A 20,387-nucleotide genomic window follows, 5' to 3' on the forward strand; every position below is an offset into this window, starting at 1 on the left:
GGGAGTCCACGAGGCACAGGGGCGTGCCCCAGGGGGTGGGCGCCCCCCCCCACCCTCATGGAGCCCACGGGACTCCCCTCCGATAGATTTTTGTTCCAGTATTTTTTATATTTTCCCAAAAAAATCTCCGTTGATTTTCAGCGCATTCCGAGAACTTTTATTTCTGCACAAAAACAACACCATGGTAGTTCTGCTGAAAACAGCGTCAGTCCGGGTTAGTTCTAATCAAATCATACCAAAAGCATATAAAACTATTTTAAGCATGGCATGAATACTTCATAAATTGTAGATACGTTGGAGACGTATCAGCATCCCCAAGCTTAATTCCTGCTCGTCCTCGAGTAGGTAAATGATAAAAGAAATAATTTATGAAGTGTGAATGCTAGCAAGCGCTTAAGTTTGATCAATGATAGTTTCAATCACTTCTTCTAGCATCATTATATATCATAATAGTAGCTCAACTCCTAAAACTTCTCATGATCAAGTAACAAGCTATTCACATGTTAAAGCATAGACCATAAACATTGTTGAAAACTAACAAACTATGTTCTCAGTCATCAAACAATTGCAATTCATTTTATTTTTAGGAAGGGTCTATGTAAGAGCTTTGATTTAGCGAATCCCACATACTCGAGTATCATATAGTCTTACACAATTGCTAACACTCACGTGATATTTATGGGTTCAAAGTTTTAATCAGACACAGAGAAAGATAGGGGCTTATAGTTTCGCCTTCCAACATTTTACCTCAAGGGTAATGTCAACAATAATACTTTAGGAAACCCAACATCCAAGTGGATATATATATCCGGATCGTTCCAACACAAAGTGCTTGCCAAAGGATAAAGTGTAAAAAGGAAAGGTGGAGATCACCATGACTCTTGTATAAGGTAAAAGAAAAAAAAGGATAGGCCCTTCGCAGAGGGAAGCAGAAGGTGTCATGTGCTTTTGTGGTTGGATGCACAAAATCATAATGCAAAAGAATGTCACTTTATATTGCCACTTATGATAGGGACCTTTATTATGCAATCCGTTACTTTTATTCTTCCATATCACAAGCTCATATAAAGCTTATTTTCTCCACACTAATAGATCATACATATTTAGAGAGCATTTTTTATTGTTTGCAACAATGACAACTTACTCGAAGGATCTTACTCAATCTATAGGTAGATATGATGGACTCTCATGGCAAAACTGGGTTTAAGGAATGTTTGGAAGCACAAGTAGTATCTCTACTTTGTGCAAAGAATTTGGCTAGCATGAGAGGGAAAGGCAAGCTCAACATGTTGGATGATCCAAGACAATATAACATTTCAGATATAGGAAAACATAACTCATTAAGTTGTCTTCCTTGTCCAACATCAACTTTTTAGCATGTCATATTTTAATGAGTGGTCACAATTACAAAAGATGTCCAAGATAGTATATTTATATGTGAAATCTCTCTTCCTTCAATACTCTTTCATGAATTGTTCAAGTGACCTATTCTGCGTTTGCTAACTTTCAATAAGTTTACTACCTATACTAATTATGTGTGAAGTCATTATTCCCCATGTTATAAGCACATGAAACGTATATAAATTCAGATTTATGATATTCAATTCATTCAACCATTTACTCATAAGATATACGTGAAGCACGTGAGTAAATGACAAACTACTCCAGAAGATATAAGTGAAGAACACTGAGTAGTCCAATAATTAACTAGACATGGGAGGTTTCTTTTTCATTCAAGATTTCAGATCCAATGATTTATTTCAAACAGCAAGTAAAATGAAAATACGGTCCAAGCAAAGCACATATCATGTGACGAATAAAAATATAGCTCCGGGTAAGGTATACCGATGGTTTTGAAGACGAAAGAGGGGATGCCTTCCGGGGCATCCCCAAGCTTAGGCGCTTGATTCTTCCTTGAATATTACCTTGGGGTCCCTTGGGCATCCCCAAGATTAGAGTCATTCCACTCCTTATTCTCCTCATATCGATATCTCACTCAAAACTTGAAAACTTCAATCACACAAAACTTAACGGAACTTCGTGAGATGGGTTAGTATGATAAAGAGTAAATCATTCACTTTGGTACTGTCAAAGACAAGATTCATAATTTTTATCACATAACGCCTACTGTACCATATCATTTCTACAATTTAGATTGAGCAATATAAGCCATAGAAACTAGAAAACAAGCAAACTATGCATTAAAAACAGAATCTGCCAGAAACAGAACAGTCTGTAATGATCTGAACAACAACCATACTTATGCTACTCCAAAAATTCTTAAATAAATTGGTGGACGTGAGGAATTTGTCTATTAATCTTCTTCAAAAAGAATGAACTCAAAATCACTCTTCTGTAAAAAATGACAGCTAATCTCGTGAGCGCAAAGTTTCTGCTTTTTACAGCAAGATCACATTAACTTTCACCCAAGTCTTCCCAAAGGTATTACTTGGAACTTTATTGAAACAAAAGCTATACAACTACAATATCTTAATCATGTGAACACACAAAAACATTAAGGGTAAATATTGGGTTGTCTCCCAACAAGCGCTTTTCTTTAATGCCTTTTAGCTAGGCATGATGATTCCAATGATGCTCACATAAAAGATAAGAATTGAAACATAAAGAGAGCATCATGAAGAATATGGCTAGCAAATTTAAACCTAACCCACTTCCTATGCCTAGGGATTTTGTGAGCACACAATTTAAGAGAACAAGAATCAACTAGCATAGGAAGGCAAAACAAGTATAACTTGGAAACTTTAAGCACATAGAGAGGAAACTTGATATTATTGCAACTCCTACAAGCATATATTCCTCCCTCATAATAATTTTCGGTAGCATCATGAATGATTTTAACAATACAACCATCACATAAAGCATTCTTTTCATGATCTACAAGCATAGAAATTTTACTACTCTCCACATAAGCAAAAATTCTTCTCATTCGGAATAGTGGGAGCAAACTCAACAAAATAACCGTCATGTGAGGAATAATCCAATTGAAAATTAAAATCATGATGACAAGTTTCATGGTTAACATTATTCTTTATAGCATACATGTCATCACATTAATCATCATATATAGCAAATTTGTTCTCATAATCAATTGGAACCACTTCCGAAATAGTGGAATCATTACTAACTAAAGCTGACACTCTTCCAAATCCACTTTCATGAATATCACACTAAGATTCAACACCCTCCAAAATAGTGGGATCACTAATTCCTAAAGTTGACACTCTTCCAAACCCACTTTAGATGATAGTATTATTCATACTCCAAAAGATATAAGTGAAGATCATGGAGCATTCTACAATTAATATAGACTAACCAATATCCAAGCTCAAATTATATAAGTGAAGCACACGAAGCATTCTATAAAACCATGCTCAAAATATATAAGTGAAGCACATGAATCATTCTATAAATCAATGAAGGGCTATCTCATACTAGCATGGTTACTAAAGAAAAACAAAAACACAAGGGACACAAATCATGTGAACAAAACAAAAACCGAGGTATACCGATAATTATTGAAGAAGAAAGATGGGATGCCAATCGGGGCATCCCCAATCTTAGATGCTTGAGTATCCTTGAAGTATTTACTTGCGGTGCCTTGGGCATCTCCAAGCTTGAAATCTTGCCTCTCTTTATTCTTCTCACATCGGTAACTCCTCGTTCTTCGAACACTTCATCCACACAAAACTTAACAAAAACTTTGTGAGATCTGTTAGTATAATAAAGCAAATCACTACCTTTAGGTACTGTTGCAAAATCATTTCAATTTAATATTGGCACTTTATCTACTGTATTCCAACTTCATCATGGTTCATACCCCCCGATACTACCCATGGATTCATCAAAATAAGGGAACAACACATAGAAAACAGAATTTGTCCAAAACAGGACAGTCTGTAGTAATCTGGAAATTTAGTAAACTTCTGTAACTCCAAAAATTCTAAATAAAATAGGAAAATTTTAAAAAATTGTACATAAGTAATATGCAAAAAGTTTCATACCCGTTTGTTTTCCCAATAAAAAATGTAAATTCACACGCTACAGCCAAAGTTTCTGTTTTTGTACTGCACATAGTAAACAAGCAATCTAATCATCCTAAAACCAAAGCTTGGCACATTATTTTTATAATGCAATGGATATATACAAGGGTATAATTATTTACAGATAAACTTCCATGAAAAATTCTACATTGTCTCCATGAGCATGAACACAAGTGCTCAAGGTCGACCCTCACTTCTCGAATGCATAACTTTCCAATCACTTCTCTTTTTGAAAAACTTTTTAGGCATATGAGGCAAGTGCATCTTTTTGTATTTTTATTTTTTTGATTTGATTCCTTTTTTGTATGTTTCACCCACAACTAATAAAAACTAAAAGGGAAAACAAAAACTACTTAGTGAAGAAAGCAAACAAGCACACACGACAATATCAACCCCACGCTATTGCTCCCCGGCAACGGCGCCAGAAAAGAGCTTGATAATCCCCAAGTGGAGGGAATCATCGTAGCAATTCCCAATGGTGGAAGTGATAAGTATGGAGTGTTGAACCCACAAGGAGCTAAAGTTAAGATCAATATTCTCTCAAGTCCTATCTGCCACTAATACGACTCTACGTACACCGAACGTTTGCTTCCAACTAGAAACGAGAAATAAAACTATGTTGTGGGTATGAAGAGGATAACTTTGCATGATATCGGAGAGCTAAAACATAAAAGTAGGTGCTGTTATCATAAAGTTAGAATATATTACTAAATATTATAAATAGCGAGTGTGGAATAATGAAGGGTCGGTGTGCGGAATTATCCTAGGCAATTGTTAACAAGAGCGGTAGTCGTCATTGCAATTTCATATGAGGGAGAGGCATAAGCTAACATACTTTCTCTTCTTGGATCATATGCACTTATGATTGGAACTCTAGCAAGCATCCACAACTACTAAAGATCATTAAGCTAAAACCCAACCATAGCATTAAAGTATCAAGTCCCCTTTATAACATACGCCGTGACCCACTTATCCGTGTTTATGCTTCTGTCACTCAAGCAACACAGACAATAAGTAAACCATGGACATATTGCAACACCCTACAGCGGGAATCCCTCACACTTGCGCGACACAGAGGGCACCATAGGACAGCACCAAAATAAATCATACAACTCGTACCAATCTAGATCATCAATCAACCCAAGGACAAAGGATATCTACTCAAAACATCATAGGATGGCAACACATCGTTGGATCATAATATGTGGCATAAAGCACCATGTTCAAGTAGGGATTACAACGGGGTGCGGGAGAGTGGACGGCATAAAAGAGATGAGGATGGTGATGTTGATGAAGACGATCACCGCGGCGATGATTCCCCTCCCGATGGCACTCTGGCACCACCGAGAGAGAGGAGAGGTTCTCCCCCTTGTGCTTCCTCCTCCATGGCCTCCCCCCTGGATGGGGAGAGGTTCCCCCTCTGGTCCTTGGCCTTCATGGCGATGATGGCCCCTCCGAGATCCTTACCCATGGCCTCCGGTGATGATGGCCCCTCCGGCAGGGTGCCAGAGAGGGCCTAGATTGAATTCTCGTGGCTACAGAGGCTTGCGGCGGCAGAACTTCCGATCTAGGTTATTTTCTGGAGGTTTGGGTATTTATAGAAGAGGTTGGCATCGAGGACAAGTCAAGGGGCCCCACAGGGAGTCCACGAGGCACAGGGGCACACCCTAGGGGGGTGGGCGCGCCCCCACCCTCGTGGAGCCCACGAGACTCCCCTCTGGTAGATTTTTGTTCCAATATTTTATATATTTTCCCAAAAAAATCTCTGTTGATTTTCAGCGCATTTCGAGAACTTTTATTTCTGCACAAAAACAACACCACGGTAATTCTGCTGAAAACAGCGTCAGTCCGGGTTAGTTCTAATCAAATCATACCAAAATTATATAAAACTATTGTAAACATGGCATGAATACTTCATAAATTATAGATACGTTGGAGACGTATCAGTGTTCCATCTCCTGCATAAGGATTAGCGAGTAGTTTCTCTATCATACCTGAAGGAATTTCATAACCAATATTTTCCATAGGTGTAGTAGGTTGTGGGGCAACTCTTCGTGTTTCCGGTCAAGGTGAAGATACCCCGAACAAACCCCTCAAAGGATTGTTTTCCATAGTAACAAGTGACAGTAAATTTCAGCATGTTATATAAAATTTTCCTTACCGATTTCCACTTACTAAGAGTGCTTCACTCCCCGGCAACGGCGCCGGAAAAGAGTCTTGATGACCCACAAGTATAGGGGATCAATCATAGTCCTTTCGATAAGTAAGAGTGTCGAACCCAACGAGGAGCAGAAGGAAAAGACAAGAAGTTTTCAGCAAGGTAATTTCTGCAGGCACTGAACTGTTGGTAATAGGTAGTTTGATAGCAAGATAATTTGTAATAAGTGACAAGTAGAAATAGTAATAATAGGTGCAGCAAGGTATCCCAATCCTTTTTGTAGCAAAGGACATGCCAAAACAATCTCTTATAGCAAGTAAAGCCTTCTTGAGGGCACACAACAATTTCATCTAGTCACTTCCATCATGTTGGTTTGATTCGTGTTCGCTACTTTGATAATTTGACATGTGGGTGGACCGGTGCTTGGGTGCTTGAACAAGCCTCCCACTTATGATTAACCCCCCTCGTAAGCATCTACAACTACGAAAGAAGAATTAAGATAAAATCTAACCATAGCATTAAACTTACCGATCCAAATCAGCCCCTTACGAAATATCACATAACTAGGGTTTAACCTTCTGTCACTCTAGCAACCCATCATCTAATAACTAATCCACAATGCATTCCCTTAGGCCCAAAGATGGTGAAGTTTCATGTAGTCGGCGTTCACATAACACCACTAAGGGAATCACAACATACATATCATCAAAATATCGAATGAATATCAAATTCACATGATTAGTTGCAACATGACTTCTCCCGTGTCCTCAAGAACAAAAATAACTACTCACACAACATATTCATGATCAAGATCAGAGGATTAATAAATATCATAATGGATCTGAACATATAATCTTCCACCAAATAAACCGGTTAGCATCAACTACGAGATGTAATCAACACTACTAGTCACCCACATGTACCAATCTAAGGCTCCGGTACAAAGATTGAACACAAGAGATAAACTAGGGTTTTGGGATGAGATGTTGCTGTTGAAGATGTTGATTGGCCTCCCAAAGATGAGAGGGCCGGTTGTTGGTGATGACGATGGCTTCGATTTCCGCTTCTGGGAGAGGGAAGTTCCCCTGGCGGAATCGCTCCGCCCGGTGGGCAAAAGTGCTCCCGCCTAAGTTCCACCTCGAGATGGCGGTGCTCCGTCCCGGAAGTCATCTCCTTATTTTTTCTAGGTCAAAAGACCTTATGTACCAGAAGACGGGCATCGAAGGTGGGCCCGGTGGCCCACTACCCACTAGGGTGCGCTTGGAGGGGGTGGCGCGCCCTGGTGCCTAGTGGGCACCTGGGTGGCTGTTGGGAAACATAGTAATTTCAAAAAAAATTCCTACGCACACGCAAGATCATGGTGATGCATAGCAACAAGAGGGGAGAGTGTGTCCATGTACCCTCGTAGACCGAAAGCGGAAGCGTTAGAACAACGCGGTTGATGTACGTCTTCACGGCCCGACCGATCAAGCACCGAAACTACGGCACCTTCGAGTTCTAGCACACGTTCAGCTCGATGACGTCCCTCGAACTCCGATCCAGCTGAGTGTCGAGGGAGAGTTCCGTCAGCACGACGGCGTGCTGACGATCTTGATGTTCTACCGTTGCAGGGCTTCGCCTAAGCACCGCTACAATATTATCGAGGAGGACTATGGTGGAGGGGGGCACCGCACACGGCTAAGAGATCAAGAGATCAATTGTTGTGTCTATGGGGTGCCCCCTGGCCACGTATATAAAGGAGTGGAGGAGAGGGGAGGGCCGCCCTAGCTATGGCGCGCCCTGGAGGAGTCCTACTCCCACCGGGAGTAGGATTCCCCCCTTCCATGTAGTAGGAGTAGGAGTCAAGGAAAGGGGAGAGGGAAGAGAAGGAAGGAGGGGGCGCCGCCCCTCCCCCTAGTCCAATTCGGACTACTCATTGGGGGGGGGCCTGCCTCTCTCTCTCTCTCTCTCTCTCTCTTCCCTAAAGCCCAATAAGGCCCATATACTTCTTCCCCCGTATTCCCGTAATTACCCGGTACTCCGAAAAATACCTGAACCACTCAGAACCTTTCCGATGTCCGAATATAGTCGTCCAATATATTGATCTTTACGTCTCGACCATTTCGAGACTCCTCGTCATGTCCCAGATCTCATACGGGACTCCAAACTCCTTCGGTACATCAAAACTCATAAACTCATAATAAAACTATCATCAAAACCTTAAGCGTGCGGACCCTACGGGTCCGAGAACTATGTAGACATGACCGAAACACATTTCCGGTCAATAACCAATAGCAGAACCTGGATGCCCATATTGGCTCCCACATATTCTACGAAGATCTTTATCGGTCAAACCGCATAACAACATACGTTGTTCCCTTTGTCATCGGTATGTTACTTGCCCGAGATTCGATCGTCGGTATCTCAATACCTAGTTCAATCTCGTTACCGGCAAGTCTCTTTACTCATTATGTAATGCATCATTTCGTAACTAACTCATTAGTTACATTGCTTGCAAGGCTTATAGTGATGTGCATTACCGAGAGGGCCCAGAGATACCTCTCCGACAACCGGAGTGACAAATCCTAATCTCGAAATACGCCAACTCAACATGTACCTTCGGAGACACCTGTAGAGCTCCTTTATAATCACCCAGTTACGTTGTGACGTTTGGTAGCACACAAAGTGTTCCTCCGGTAAATGGGAGTTGCATAATCTCATAGTCACTGGAACATGTATAAGTCATGAAGAAAGCAATAGCAACATACTAAAAGATCAAGTGCTAAGCTAACGGAATGGGTCAAGTCAATCACATCATTCTCTAATGATGTGATCCCGTTAATCAAATGACAACTCATGTCTATGGTTAGGAAACTTAACCATCTTTGATTCATGAGCTAGTCAAGTAGAGGCATACTAGTGACACTCTGTTTGTCTATGTATTCACACATGTGTTATATTTCCGGTTAATACAATTCTAGCATGAATAATAAACATTTATCATGATATAAGGAAATAAATAATAACTTTATTATTTCCTCTAGGGCATATTTCCTTTAGTGGCCCCCTCCGGTATTTCTTTTCTCTAGTATTTTTTATATATTCCAAAATAATTCTTCGTAAAATTTCAGCTTATTTGGAGATGTGCAGAATAGGTATCTCTGACGTAGTTTTTTAGGTCCAGAATTCCAGCTGCCGGTATTCTCCCTATTTGTGTAAACCTTGCATATTATGAGAGAAAAGGCATTAGAATCACTCCACAAAGTGTTATAATGAATAAAGCACTATAAATAACAGTAGGAAAACATGATGCAAAATGGACGTATCATCTGGTCAGGGGAGAGAACGTGAGGCTCGGCTATAAGTTCAGGCTCGATACACTTAGGCTCTTGAGGGAGTAGGGCGATCGGATGTGGTTTTCCTCTTTGGTTGATCCAACGACTTGAGGCATCGACGTGAAAATCACGTCGTCTTGGGTTTGATCGTTAACCGATACCTCCATTGCTCTGGAGCGACCGCACAACGGGACTTGTATGGGACGCCAATGTCAGTGCTAAAACTGGCAGATCTCGGGTAGGGAGTCCCGAGCTGTGAGTCTAGGAACAATGGTAACAGGAGATTAGGGGGACGATGTTTATCCAGGTTCGGGTGTGATGCCCGGATAATTAAGCTACAGTAATCCCTTGTTAATGGTGCTATGTCATAACATTTACTGTTGCTAAATCCCATGTTGTTTCAAACCGGTTCAAATTTCTTTTTCAAATCAAAGTCAGAATTCAAAATTCTCGAACAGTAAAACTAAAATGTTCGGATAATTCTATAAATTCCCCTGACCTTTTCCAAGTTGAGACCAACTCAAATTGACTCACAAATAAAGTCCTAGGGCTTCAAAAAGTGGTCCAAAGGCATCTATATTGGCCTTTTCAATTATTCAAATCTTCTCAACCTTTGCAAAGGCCCCAAAAACTTTTCTGCAGCCCTAGGATACTGCATATCATTTTTGTGCAAAGTTGGAGCTTCGACAAAAATCAATTACTACCTATTCTAAATTAGAAACACTAGCAGTTTTTTTAAGAAAGAAAAAGGAAACAGGAACCCCCCTTTTTTTCCCACCGGGCCTCGACCCTGCCGGCCCAGTCGGCCACCCCTCCACAGGCCGGCCCACCCGATTGCCTCCATAACCCCCACCCCCCTCCGTGACCTAGCCCGATCCCCACTCACCCCCACTCCCCCTCGTTTCCCACTCCTTCCCCATGTTCTGGATCGGGGGCGCTCGCCCCTCGACCCCGACGCCCGCGTCGACCGCCATCGCCGACCCCGCCGCCTCTCCCCGGCGACCGCGCCACCCCACTCCTCGATGCCGGCGCGCGTCCTCGGCGCCACCTCGCATCGCCGCCGTCGCCTCGCCCCGTCACCGACCCCGAAGCCGCCGGATCGAGCCGCGCCCCGTCGCCTGGACACCGGCGCCCCAAGTCGTCGCCACCCGACGCCGGCGCCCTCGACACCGCCGCCCGTCGCTTGCTACCTCGTCTCCCCGAGCCCACTGCCACCCTCCTACGCTCCGCTGTGAGCCCCCACTGATTTCCCCTCCTTCCCCCTCATCTCTGTCATCGTAGGTGGCCGCTGCCGTTGCCGCCCCCCCTGCTCCTTCTGCCGCCTCCCCGCACCGTCCGCCGTGATCCCGCCCCTGGCCTTGTCTCCGGCCGCCGCGCCCACTTGCTGCTCTGCCTAGCGCCACGCCCGTCCGCCGTTTGGCCGCGCCGGCGGCCGTCCTCGTCAGCCCCGCCCACGGCCTCTGCCCGCCGGCCAGCATCGGCCGCTCCTGCTGTGTCCACGGCCACACCCCTGGGCGTGCGCCCATGCGGGCTGTTCGCACCCCAGGGGGCTCCGCCCGAACCCGCGCGCCCGTTAAGCCCTAGGGGCCTATGACAACGGGCCCCACGCCCCTGTTTACTTTTAAAAAAATGTGTAATATATATATATATATATATTAAAATAATTAATTAATTAGTTAAACGCTTAATTAAATTAATCAATTAATCTTAATTAACCTAATGAACTATATTAGTTAGTTAAATCTGTAGTTAGTTAGAACAGTCAATGACAGGGGGGCCCCACCCCTTGTTGACCAGTCAAACATTGACTGGTCAAGTGGGACCCCCTGGACCCGCATGTCACCCTCTAGTACACCTCTGTGTACACAGATCTGGGTGCACATAGCATTTTAGCTATTTATTTCGAATTAATAATAAATTCACGAAATTGTTTAAATCTTTGAAAAATCATAAAAAATAATCCGTAACTCGGATGAAAAAGTTTTATACATGAACGTTGCTCAGAACGACGAGACGTATCCGAATACGCTCTCCATTCATCTGTCACGTGCCCCTATCATAGCGAACATGGAACTTTCCCCCTTCGTTTCGTCTGTCTGAAAATGCCAAACTTCGGGAAAGCATTCTCGGATGTTATCCCCTTCACCAGTAACGTGTAGCACCGCGTTAGAACACGTCTAGCTCTGCCCGTTATCCTATTATGCACTTGCTTGCTATGTATTTACTGTTTATTCCCCCTCTTCCCTCCGGTAGACCCCGAGACCGCTGCTGATGCCTCGGTGATCGACTACGTCGACGATGACCCCTCCTCGCCTAAGCAACCATGCAAGCCCCCCTTTGATCATCCTGATATCGCTCATTATATTCTCTCATGCTTGCATTAGATTTTGCTACTGTTATTGTTCGCTCCTATTCTGATGCATAGCCTGCTTTTGTACCTGCTTTTGTTACCTACCTGCTTATCCTAAACTGCTTAGTATAGGTTGGTTAGTGATCCATCAGTGACCCCCACCTTGTCCTTATTGCCCCTGCTTCATCATCGACGCCTTGATCTACGTGATCGACGACCAGAGCCCGACACCTCACATCACATCATGCCCCTTTAGTTGCTCGGCTCTGCAGGGCTACTATCGAGTGCCGAGGGTGATCCCTCATAATGCACTCCTGATGATAATTCTGTAGTGTAGCTATTCGGTCGTGGTCATCGAGGGTGATTTCCTCTTTCATCATTCCCGATACGGCTCTGTCGTTCAACACCTCAAGTGTGAACCTCGAGGGTGGTCCTTCTTATTCACCTTGATGATTACATTGAGTGGAATCCATCGGGGGTGATTCCTCGGGTTTTCCCCTTGATTTTTGGACACACGGTTATCTTGACTTTACTTGAGACCTTGGTGAAAGTCGGACGGGCCCGGAGAGCACCCGCAAGATAATGACGTGGCACGGCCGGGCATTCTGGGCCCTTGTCGTAAGTCCATGAGACGGGGCGACGGGGTCACTTCGATCGTGAGTCTCTGCTCGTCTCCGCAAGCTAATAATACACTATGGTTTGGGTATTTGTTCTGAGTTGGCCTTTGGCCTTTACGCACCAACCACCACGTGAGAATAGTTATGGGCCTCGACGTCGCATTATCAGCCGAAGCTTTGTCAGACGTCTAGTTCAGCAGTGCGGCACGGCTGGGCCGGCACCATCCTGTAGTGGTGGAGCCTAGACCCGCCCTGTACACAACGACCCGGAGTGCAACGGGCGATGGGCCCAGACCCCGGAGTGCTTAGGAGGTAGACCGGCGGGGACCTCTCTGCTGAGCCTAGGTAGGGCTGCGATGTGTTGATCTTCCGAGGCCGGGCATTGACTCAGAAAATTGTGTCCGACCAGAGTGATCGAGCATGTTGGAAAACGTGATGCACCCCTACAGGGAAGATTATCTATTAATAGCCCCGTGTCCACGGTAATGGACGTTCAGACTTATATCCTGATCTTATACAACTACAAATGGATACTTGAGATATGTGGCTTCGGGATTGCTTTCTCGCAGGGAGTCGAGGAAGGATCTCTGGGCATTAATGTTACAACATGCTTGTTAAATATTAAACTGCTATTCTTTACTCTTCTACATGCTGCAAGATGCTTGGAGCTGCTTGAAGATGCTAGTCTTCGATAGGCTAGGCCTCCCCCCTCTATTCTGGCATTCTGCAGTTCAGTCCATAGATACAACCCTTCCATTTGATACCAACGCATATTTAGTATAGATCTGATGCTTGCGAGTATTTTGGATGAGTACTCACGGTTGCTTTGCTACCCCTTTCCCCCCTTCTTTCTTCTTTCCGGTTGATGCAACCAGATGGTGGATCCCTGGAGCCAGATGCCATCGTCGATGGATGCTACTACGTGAAGACCGCCGACGACCAGGAGTAGTTAGGAGGTCCCAGGCAGGAGGCCTTGCCTCTTCGATCGTGTTGCTTTTGTGCTAGCCTTCTTAAGGCACCCTTGTTTAACTTATGTCTGTACTTAGATATTGTTGCTTCCGCTGACTCTTGTGTATCGAGCTATGTATTCGAGCCCTCGAGGCCCCTGGCTTGTAATATAAAGCTTGTATTATTTTTATTTGTGTCTAGAGTTGTGTTGTGATATCTTCCCGTGAGTCCCTGATCTTGAACGTACACATTTGCGTGTATGATTAGTGTACGATTGAATCGGGGGCGTCACATCGGGCCCTCTCGAAGAGGTAAAACCCTACGTCCTGCTTGGATTGTATTGATTTGATGGAGTACATATTACATGATGATCTACCTTGAGATCAGATGATTGTGTTCTAAACCCTAGGGCTTGTGTCCATGTTCGTAGAGACTAAACCGCTCGATTTATATAGGCACCGGGGGTCCCTAGGTTGCACATATGGTTGGTTACCAACTAGGAATAAACATGTTGACTATTAGAAGCTTCTTGAAGTGCACACCAAGTCTTCAGAAGTTTCCATCTTGTCCACGCCGAGGATCACAACTTCAGTAGTCCCTCTTCTAGTGGCTGACATGTCGTATAGATTGGTACCCCTTAGTCCAGGACACCCTCACCTGGTCTCCCAACCAACACCATGAGACCGGTAAGATGAATACCTATCAAGGATATAGCTTAGCCTTGCACATAGTCCACTTGAGCCAGATGATGACGGTCTTGACTCTCTCAAGTTGGACCACCTTTCTTGATTGCGCTGGTGTGATGAGGACTAGTAAATTGCTCCCCCATACCCCACTATGGGCCATCATCTTTTAGGTACATCTTCACGTGTCCATTGTCACCAGAATGGACGGCAAGCTTCAAGCATGTGATCTCTTCACGACGCTTTACTTGAACTCGCACAACACAACCTTGATGACGATCACCACTTGATGTCATCCTCCATGGGTTATATGATACATCTTCCTTTTGATGCAAGCCCATGTAAAGATACCTAACCCCAATAAACCTCACATAGATCATGGGTTGGTGCACAAAACGTAATGGACAATGATTACTATACCATGGGATCATTTGATCCCACTCGGTACATCTTTCACACTTTGTGTGTTGATCAACTTGAATCCACTCTTTGTACTTAGTCTTGATCAACCTTGTATCTAATATTCTATCTTCATAAAGATGATCTCTTGAAGGTAAGCATGAATGTTCACACAATCCTCTTCTTCAAGACATGCTTGCAATAGGCTCAACTCTTACATGACCAATCTTTGGACAACTCCTTTGGTAAACACATAACCTCCTTCTTATAACCTTGAAACTAACATATGGTCTTCAAGCAATGAATGGACAAACCTTAACGTATAACTCAAAGCAACAAATATTAGTCCATAGGGATTGTCATCAATTACCAAATCAAACATAGGGGCACCATGCTCTTTCACGAAGTCCTCCAGGGTGACCGTTGTATTGCCACAAGGGAGGTGAGAACTGTGTGCCTCGGGCCTCCAATGATCAAGTGTGGCAGCGAGAGAAACATGGTTGATCTTCGACGGGGTACCTTGAGCTGGAAGACGAAGGATAGCAGGCCCGCTCCCTCGAAGTACTGCTCGAACCGCTCGTTGTATGGCATCTCAACGACATTTGTGTGTCCCCTCATTCGCACACTTGGCAGCAACCGTAAAAAACACACAAATTGCCCGCTACCTTCAAATTGTGAAAAATAAAGTTAACATGAACGAGATTATGCTTATTACTTGCCCATTCTCGATATACCGCCCACGATGCTCCTTGTCGTAATCACCGACAAGCTCAAGACACAAACACCCATTATTTGGATCATTGGCCATCCTAAGAAAATTGACATTTTTTCATCAGTTATTTCAAAAAAATATGTACAACATCCATACTTGGCACACTCATAATAATAGTTGGCACATATGCATTTCAGACTATCCATAAAAGTTAACCTTACTTCACCACTAATAATTTGTATGGCATACATCCATAAAGGCACACTTGAGACAATTTTTTTGCACTTATATATCCATTCATCCATAAAACCTAGCCTTACTTCACCACTGACAGTCTAATATCCATTCATTCATCCAAACATATGCAAAAGAAATTGTATTATATATATATATATATATATCCATACATTTTTTTGCAATCTATATATCAATTCATCCATAAAACCTAACCTTCACCACTAGCAATCTTTATATCCACTCAATCATCCTTGCACATTGAAAAAATCTCCAACATTCATCCATATATATGCCAATCCAAGTGAAAATCTATATGGATATACAAGCACACATTCTTGTACACTTGCATATAACGCCAAACACAACAACCAATACGATTTAACATGGCCGAAATCAGAAACAAGTTGAGGAACTAGGGTCCACCTAGTGCTAAAAAATTCATCACAAAAATACCAAGATTTGACCAAAAAATGTTGTAGGAATGGAAGGAGATTACCTTGCTCTACATGGGGGGGGGGTCCACCAAAAAACTCGCATGAACGAAAGATATATGAGGTGGGAGGTGGGATTGGAAGGGAGGGGAGAGGAGTTTCCTCTTTGTTCGGGAGGAACTCGTCGTATGGGTGGGTGGCCCACCCGCAAGACCGTCAACCACTTACCTCTCCAAGCGCCTACCGCCAAGGCCATCAGTGCTACCATACTCTGACACGCAGGCATGACTGAGTGACGTGGCAGGGGTCTACCACCATTGACCAGGTCCTTACCGTCGGTGTCTCCCACGATACGTCATATAACCTAACAGCCACGGATGCTAGCGGTACCCAAAAGGTCATATCTGGGCAAAGTTTCAAAGTAGGATCAAATGGTGTTAATCATCAACTAAAAATCAAAACAACGATTTTGGTCGCCAGAGGTACTCTATTTGCGCCTTTCAAACTTGTTAAGCGACACCTCCATTTGAAAAGGGTCGACATCAATCATTACGGCTGCCCTGGGGCCAAATTTGATGTTTTGACCTTTTTTGCGAAAGTTTAGCGAGATCTGACCCTGATTCGAATTTTTTTTCGAGATCTCACCCTTTTCCTACCATCAAGGTCAATGGCGGTAGCATATACCAGCCTACCGCCAAGGTCCCTGGCGGTAATCAACTTATCCACGTTAGCGTACTGTTGCCCTACCGCCAAACAGGTTGGCGGTAGGCTGTGTATCCCTACCGCCGAGGTGCCCGGCGGTAGGTGAGTACACGCATTATATTTGATACTTAAAAATTATTTGTGGTAGGGTGTGCGCCCCTACCGTCAAGGGTCCCGACGGTACGCTATTATACCCTACTGCCATAGGGTGATAGAAAAATGGTCAGATGTCAAAAACTTTTAAACCATAGTCAGATGTCGCAAAACTTTCACAAAAGGGTGACACACCAAAATCTGCCTTGCCCTGCTACTACGGTGTCACGTTGCGCTAGCGTCAACAATGGCTTTTAGCCGCGACAAGCGAAAGGAAGACGGAAGAGGGATGACGCGCATACCTACACCTAGACCAAGCACTCAAAAAAAAAAAAAAACCTACACCTAGACCAATCTACGATCCACTGTCGCTCCTTCCTTTGTTTATGCCTAGGCCGGCTAGTCCAACCGGCGAGACACACCACGGTATCCCTCACGCCGGATCCCCTCTCTCTCTGTCCTTGTGTCCGAAGCCAAAGCCCGGGACGCGACAGACGGCACACGCGCTAGTCTGAAATTTCGGACCAATTAACCGGTGAGCCTGTGGCGCCAGCGAGCCACAGCCGACCCCGCCATGGCCGGCTCCACCGCGGTGCTGGCCGCCATCCTGCTCATCGACATCGTCGCCTTCGGCCTCGCCATCGGCGCCGAGCAGAGCCGCCCCTCGGTACGCCCCGATCTGCTGCCCCTCCTCCTTTCTTCTTTTGAAGCTCTCCGCCCCAGTGCCTAACGCCCTAGTGTTGCTGCTTTCTACTGTGCGTGTCGCAGGCGAGCCTGGAGACGGACGCGAGGAAGGAGTGGACCTACTGCGTGTACCGCCCGGACGCGGCCACCGGGATGGCCGGCGCCGCGCTCGCCCTGCTGCTCGTCGGCCAGGCGGTGGCGGCCGTCGCCAGCCGCTGCTTCTGCTGCGGCGCCGCGCTCCGACCCGGCGGCGCCCGCGGCTGCGCCCTCATGCTCTTCCCCTCCTCCTGGTTGGTACCCAAATCGATCCCCTCCCCCGCTTCTCTCCTCTCCTTCCTTCCCAGCTCGCCGCGCCTCCTTGACCTGCACGTGAGGCTGACGTGCGGGCCCCGCGAGTCGGGATCTTGCTCTTTTATTTTTTTTACCTACTACCCCTGTCGAGGCCGGCCACCGGAAGCGAAAAGTCAGACAGTCGTGCGCAGGAAAGCGTGTAGGATCAACGACTCCACCCACCCACCACCTTGTTCTTGCGGAAACTTCCCCACTGATTAGACATGGCTACACGAAATTCTCGTGGGCTAGTGCGATTCATGCGGATGTTCTAACTAATCTAGCACTCCAGGCACGTAGAGCAGTCTTTTGGGCCTTCTCAAGAAAGATGGAAGGATCCTTTGTCGCATTGTAGAAGCAGTTTAGGGAACCTACGTGGTGCTCTTCAAGAAGCACACATGTAGATTATGCTGTGTTTTTGTCCAAGTTGCTTGTGAGGTGGTTGTTTTCGTGAAGGCCGTTTCAGCTACACCTGCATTTTACTGAGACCACCAGGAAGCCCACGTTTTATCAAATCAATTTTTATCAGCTTTTAGGGTTCAGATTTGAGTTTAGTGATTAAATAATGTGTCCTTTTCCCCCTATATGAACATCGTTTCCTGCTTTAAAAGAATATTTGGAAGTTCGGAGATATTTGTGGCCTTAACTAAATGATAGACTCGACTTATTTATCCTGCTCTCATTAACACCGAAAAGCAGGCAGCACTCCTTCAGCAATATGTTAATACTAGTAGTTGGAAATGGTCTTGCATTTCGTACACCTACCCCTGGTGCTTATTTGAACTGGTCATACACAACAGCAGTCCATATGCACATTAAGTCATTAGCAAGAAAGCCGATCAACATGTCTGTGTTGGTGCTGAAAAAGAACCTCTGAGATTGTCAAATGATTTAAGGACACACTTGTCAGTTACTCATGGAGCATCCGTTGGTTAATACTACTTCAGGTTCTCATTTCTTATGTTTAGGGCTATTCACGTGATTTTTTTTATAGATCAAAAGAGCATTTCCTGAGAGAAACCGATAGTACCCTGCAGGGAGCGGTAGATTGTCAATCCAGCCAAAAGTAGACAGAGTAACGTTTCTGGAGGCTAGATAATTTGTTGAATCAAGAAATCTTACATGATGATAACAATAAGCCATTTAATCTTGACTGCCAGTCTGCCACATTCAGCAGCTGCATTTGGCCCTCCACTCTTATCTCCAGGCTATATTCAACCAACTCCTGCGACTGTCTCCAGGCTCTCAGCATCGGTCCAGAAAAGGCCGCGTTGAGTTCTTGCAGATGAGAAGGCATCTTGGTAGTGTCACAACTGATCCTCCGTCACTGCATCTTGGAATTTACCGAGACCCTTCCTTGAAACAGAACATCAGTCCTTCGTTTTCCACACACACCACCGTGGCCGTAGATTCAAATCCCTGGCCAATGTCAACCCCAAAAAGTGAGCTATAAAGTGCCAGTAGTGTTTTTACCATAAAATACAGTTGATGAACCTGTGTTGTATGATTTCCTTTCTCATTGCATGACAAGCAGATTTTCCTCTGCCTTCTCTCTTGGGATTATTCTGAGTCAGATATAGTAATGTAACCATTTTCTTGCAACTACCTGAACAGGAAGCCTTGTAATAAAAGCAAAATATAATACTATCAACATGTCATAGCTTCAGCTGCACGAGCTCAAAACTACACCTGTCTCGAGGTTGTAGCAACTTCTGTTCATCTTCAGATTAGATCAGTGTTTGCTTAATTAGAACAAGTAAAATTTCTAACTAGTGACCAATCAGTGGAATACATAGTGCTTTATTAAATACTGTACTCATCATGGGAGTATTTTTGACCAATCAGTGGAGTATTTCTGAGTGGACTTTTCTCATCCTTAAAACACCCCCATGTGGAAAACCCATACAATTCATGCAGGACAATGAGTGGACACTGAACTTTTCACTTGTTTTACTACACAGGCTGACATTTCTCATTGCGGAGGCGTGCTTGCTGGCTGGGCTGGTGCAGTCCGCCTACCACACCGGCTACCGCACAGTGATATTTGAGAACCCACCGGACTGCGAGACGGTGCGTCGAGGCACGTTTGGGGCCGGCGCGGCCTTTGCCTTGATCACCGGTGTGCTCACCGGGTTCTACTACTACAACTTCTCCAAGGCGCGGGTGGCCTACCAACGACCGGAGGCCGCCATCGGCATGAGCCGGTATAGCTGAAGAGTGACGTACATATTTTTTTTGTCAACTCTAGGTTACGTGGCACGATTAAGATAAGATTATCTTACCAACCATTGTACATGCCCTAACCATGATTATTGAGCCTTCCGGGCATTCCTCTTGTATTGGGTTAAGCCGACAGTGTTCCTAGCTGGCCCTTAGATGTATCTTAACTTCGCCTAAATTCCTCGCAGAAAAAAACTCAAGATTTTCTAAGTTTTACTGTATTCGTGAGGAGTCATCGGAATCTAATTATTTGGACCACCTTGGGTCTGACAATTCGGTGGCGATTAGATCTGGTGCCTAAGAGAAGTTGGAGGAGGCGTAAAATCCTTCGCCTCCCTCCCTGATCCCAGGGACAGTGCAAGTACGGCGACATTAGTGGCGGCGACTCATTTGGGTATAGGTTTGGTCGGGCGGTGGTTGCTAAAGCTCTCGGTTTTAGACGTAAACT

At 44.6% G+C, this 20,387-nt stretch overlaps 1 protein-coding gene across 2 annotated transcripts; it reads left to right on the plus strand.

Annotated features, from left to right (window-relative positions):
* Positions 1-10,418: 10,418 nt before the first annotated feature.
* On the plus strand, positions 10,419-20,149 carry LOC123122670 (uncharacterized). Of its 2 annotated transcripts, XM_044542985.1 has the most exons (3): positions 17,035-17,372; positions 17,474-17,679; positions 19,681-20,149. In XM_044542985.1, exons 1-3 carry the CDS (start codon positions 17,280-17,282, stop codon positions 19,931-19,933), a joined length of 552 nt encoding a protein of 183 aa, XP_044398920.1. In that variant the 5' UTR covers positions 17,035-17,279; the 3' UTR covers positions 19,934-20,149. The 2 variants fall into 2 exon arrangements, with proteins under 2 accessions (XP_044398928.1, XP_044398920.1); XM_044542993.1 differs by lacking the exons at positions 17,035-17,372; positions 17,474-17,679 and adding an exon at positions 10,419-10,764.
* The last annotated feature ends 238 nt before the right edge of the window (positions 20,150-20,387 follow it).

Source organism: Triticum aestivum, chromosome 1B (genome assembly GCF_018294505.1).
Source record: "Triticum aestivum cultivar Chinese Spring chromosome 1B, IWGSC CS RefSeq v2.1, whole genome shotgun sequence".
NCBI classification, from domain to species: Eukaryota; Viridiplantae; Streptophyta; class Magnoliopsida; order Poales; family Poaceae; genus Triticum; species Triticum aestivum.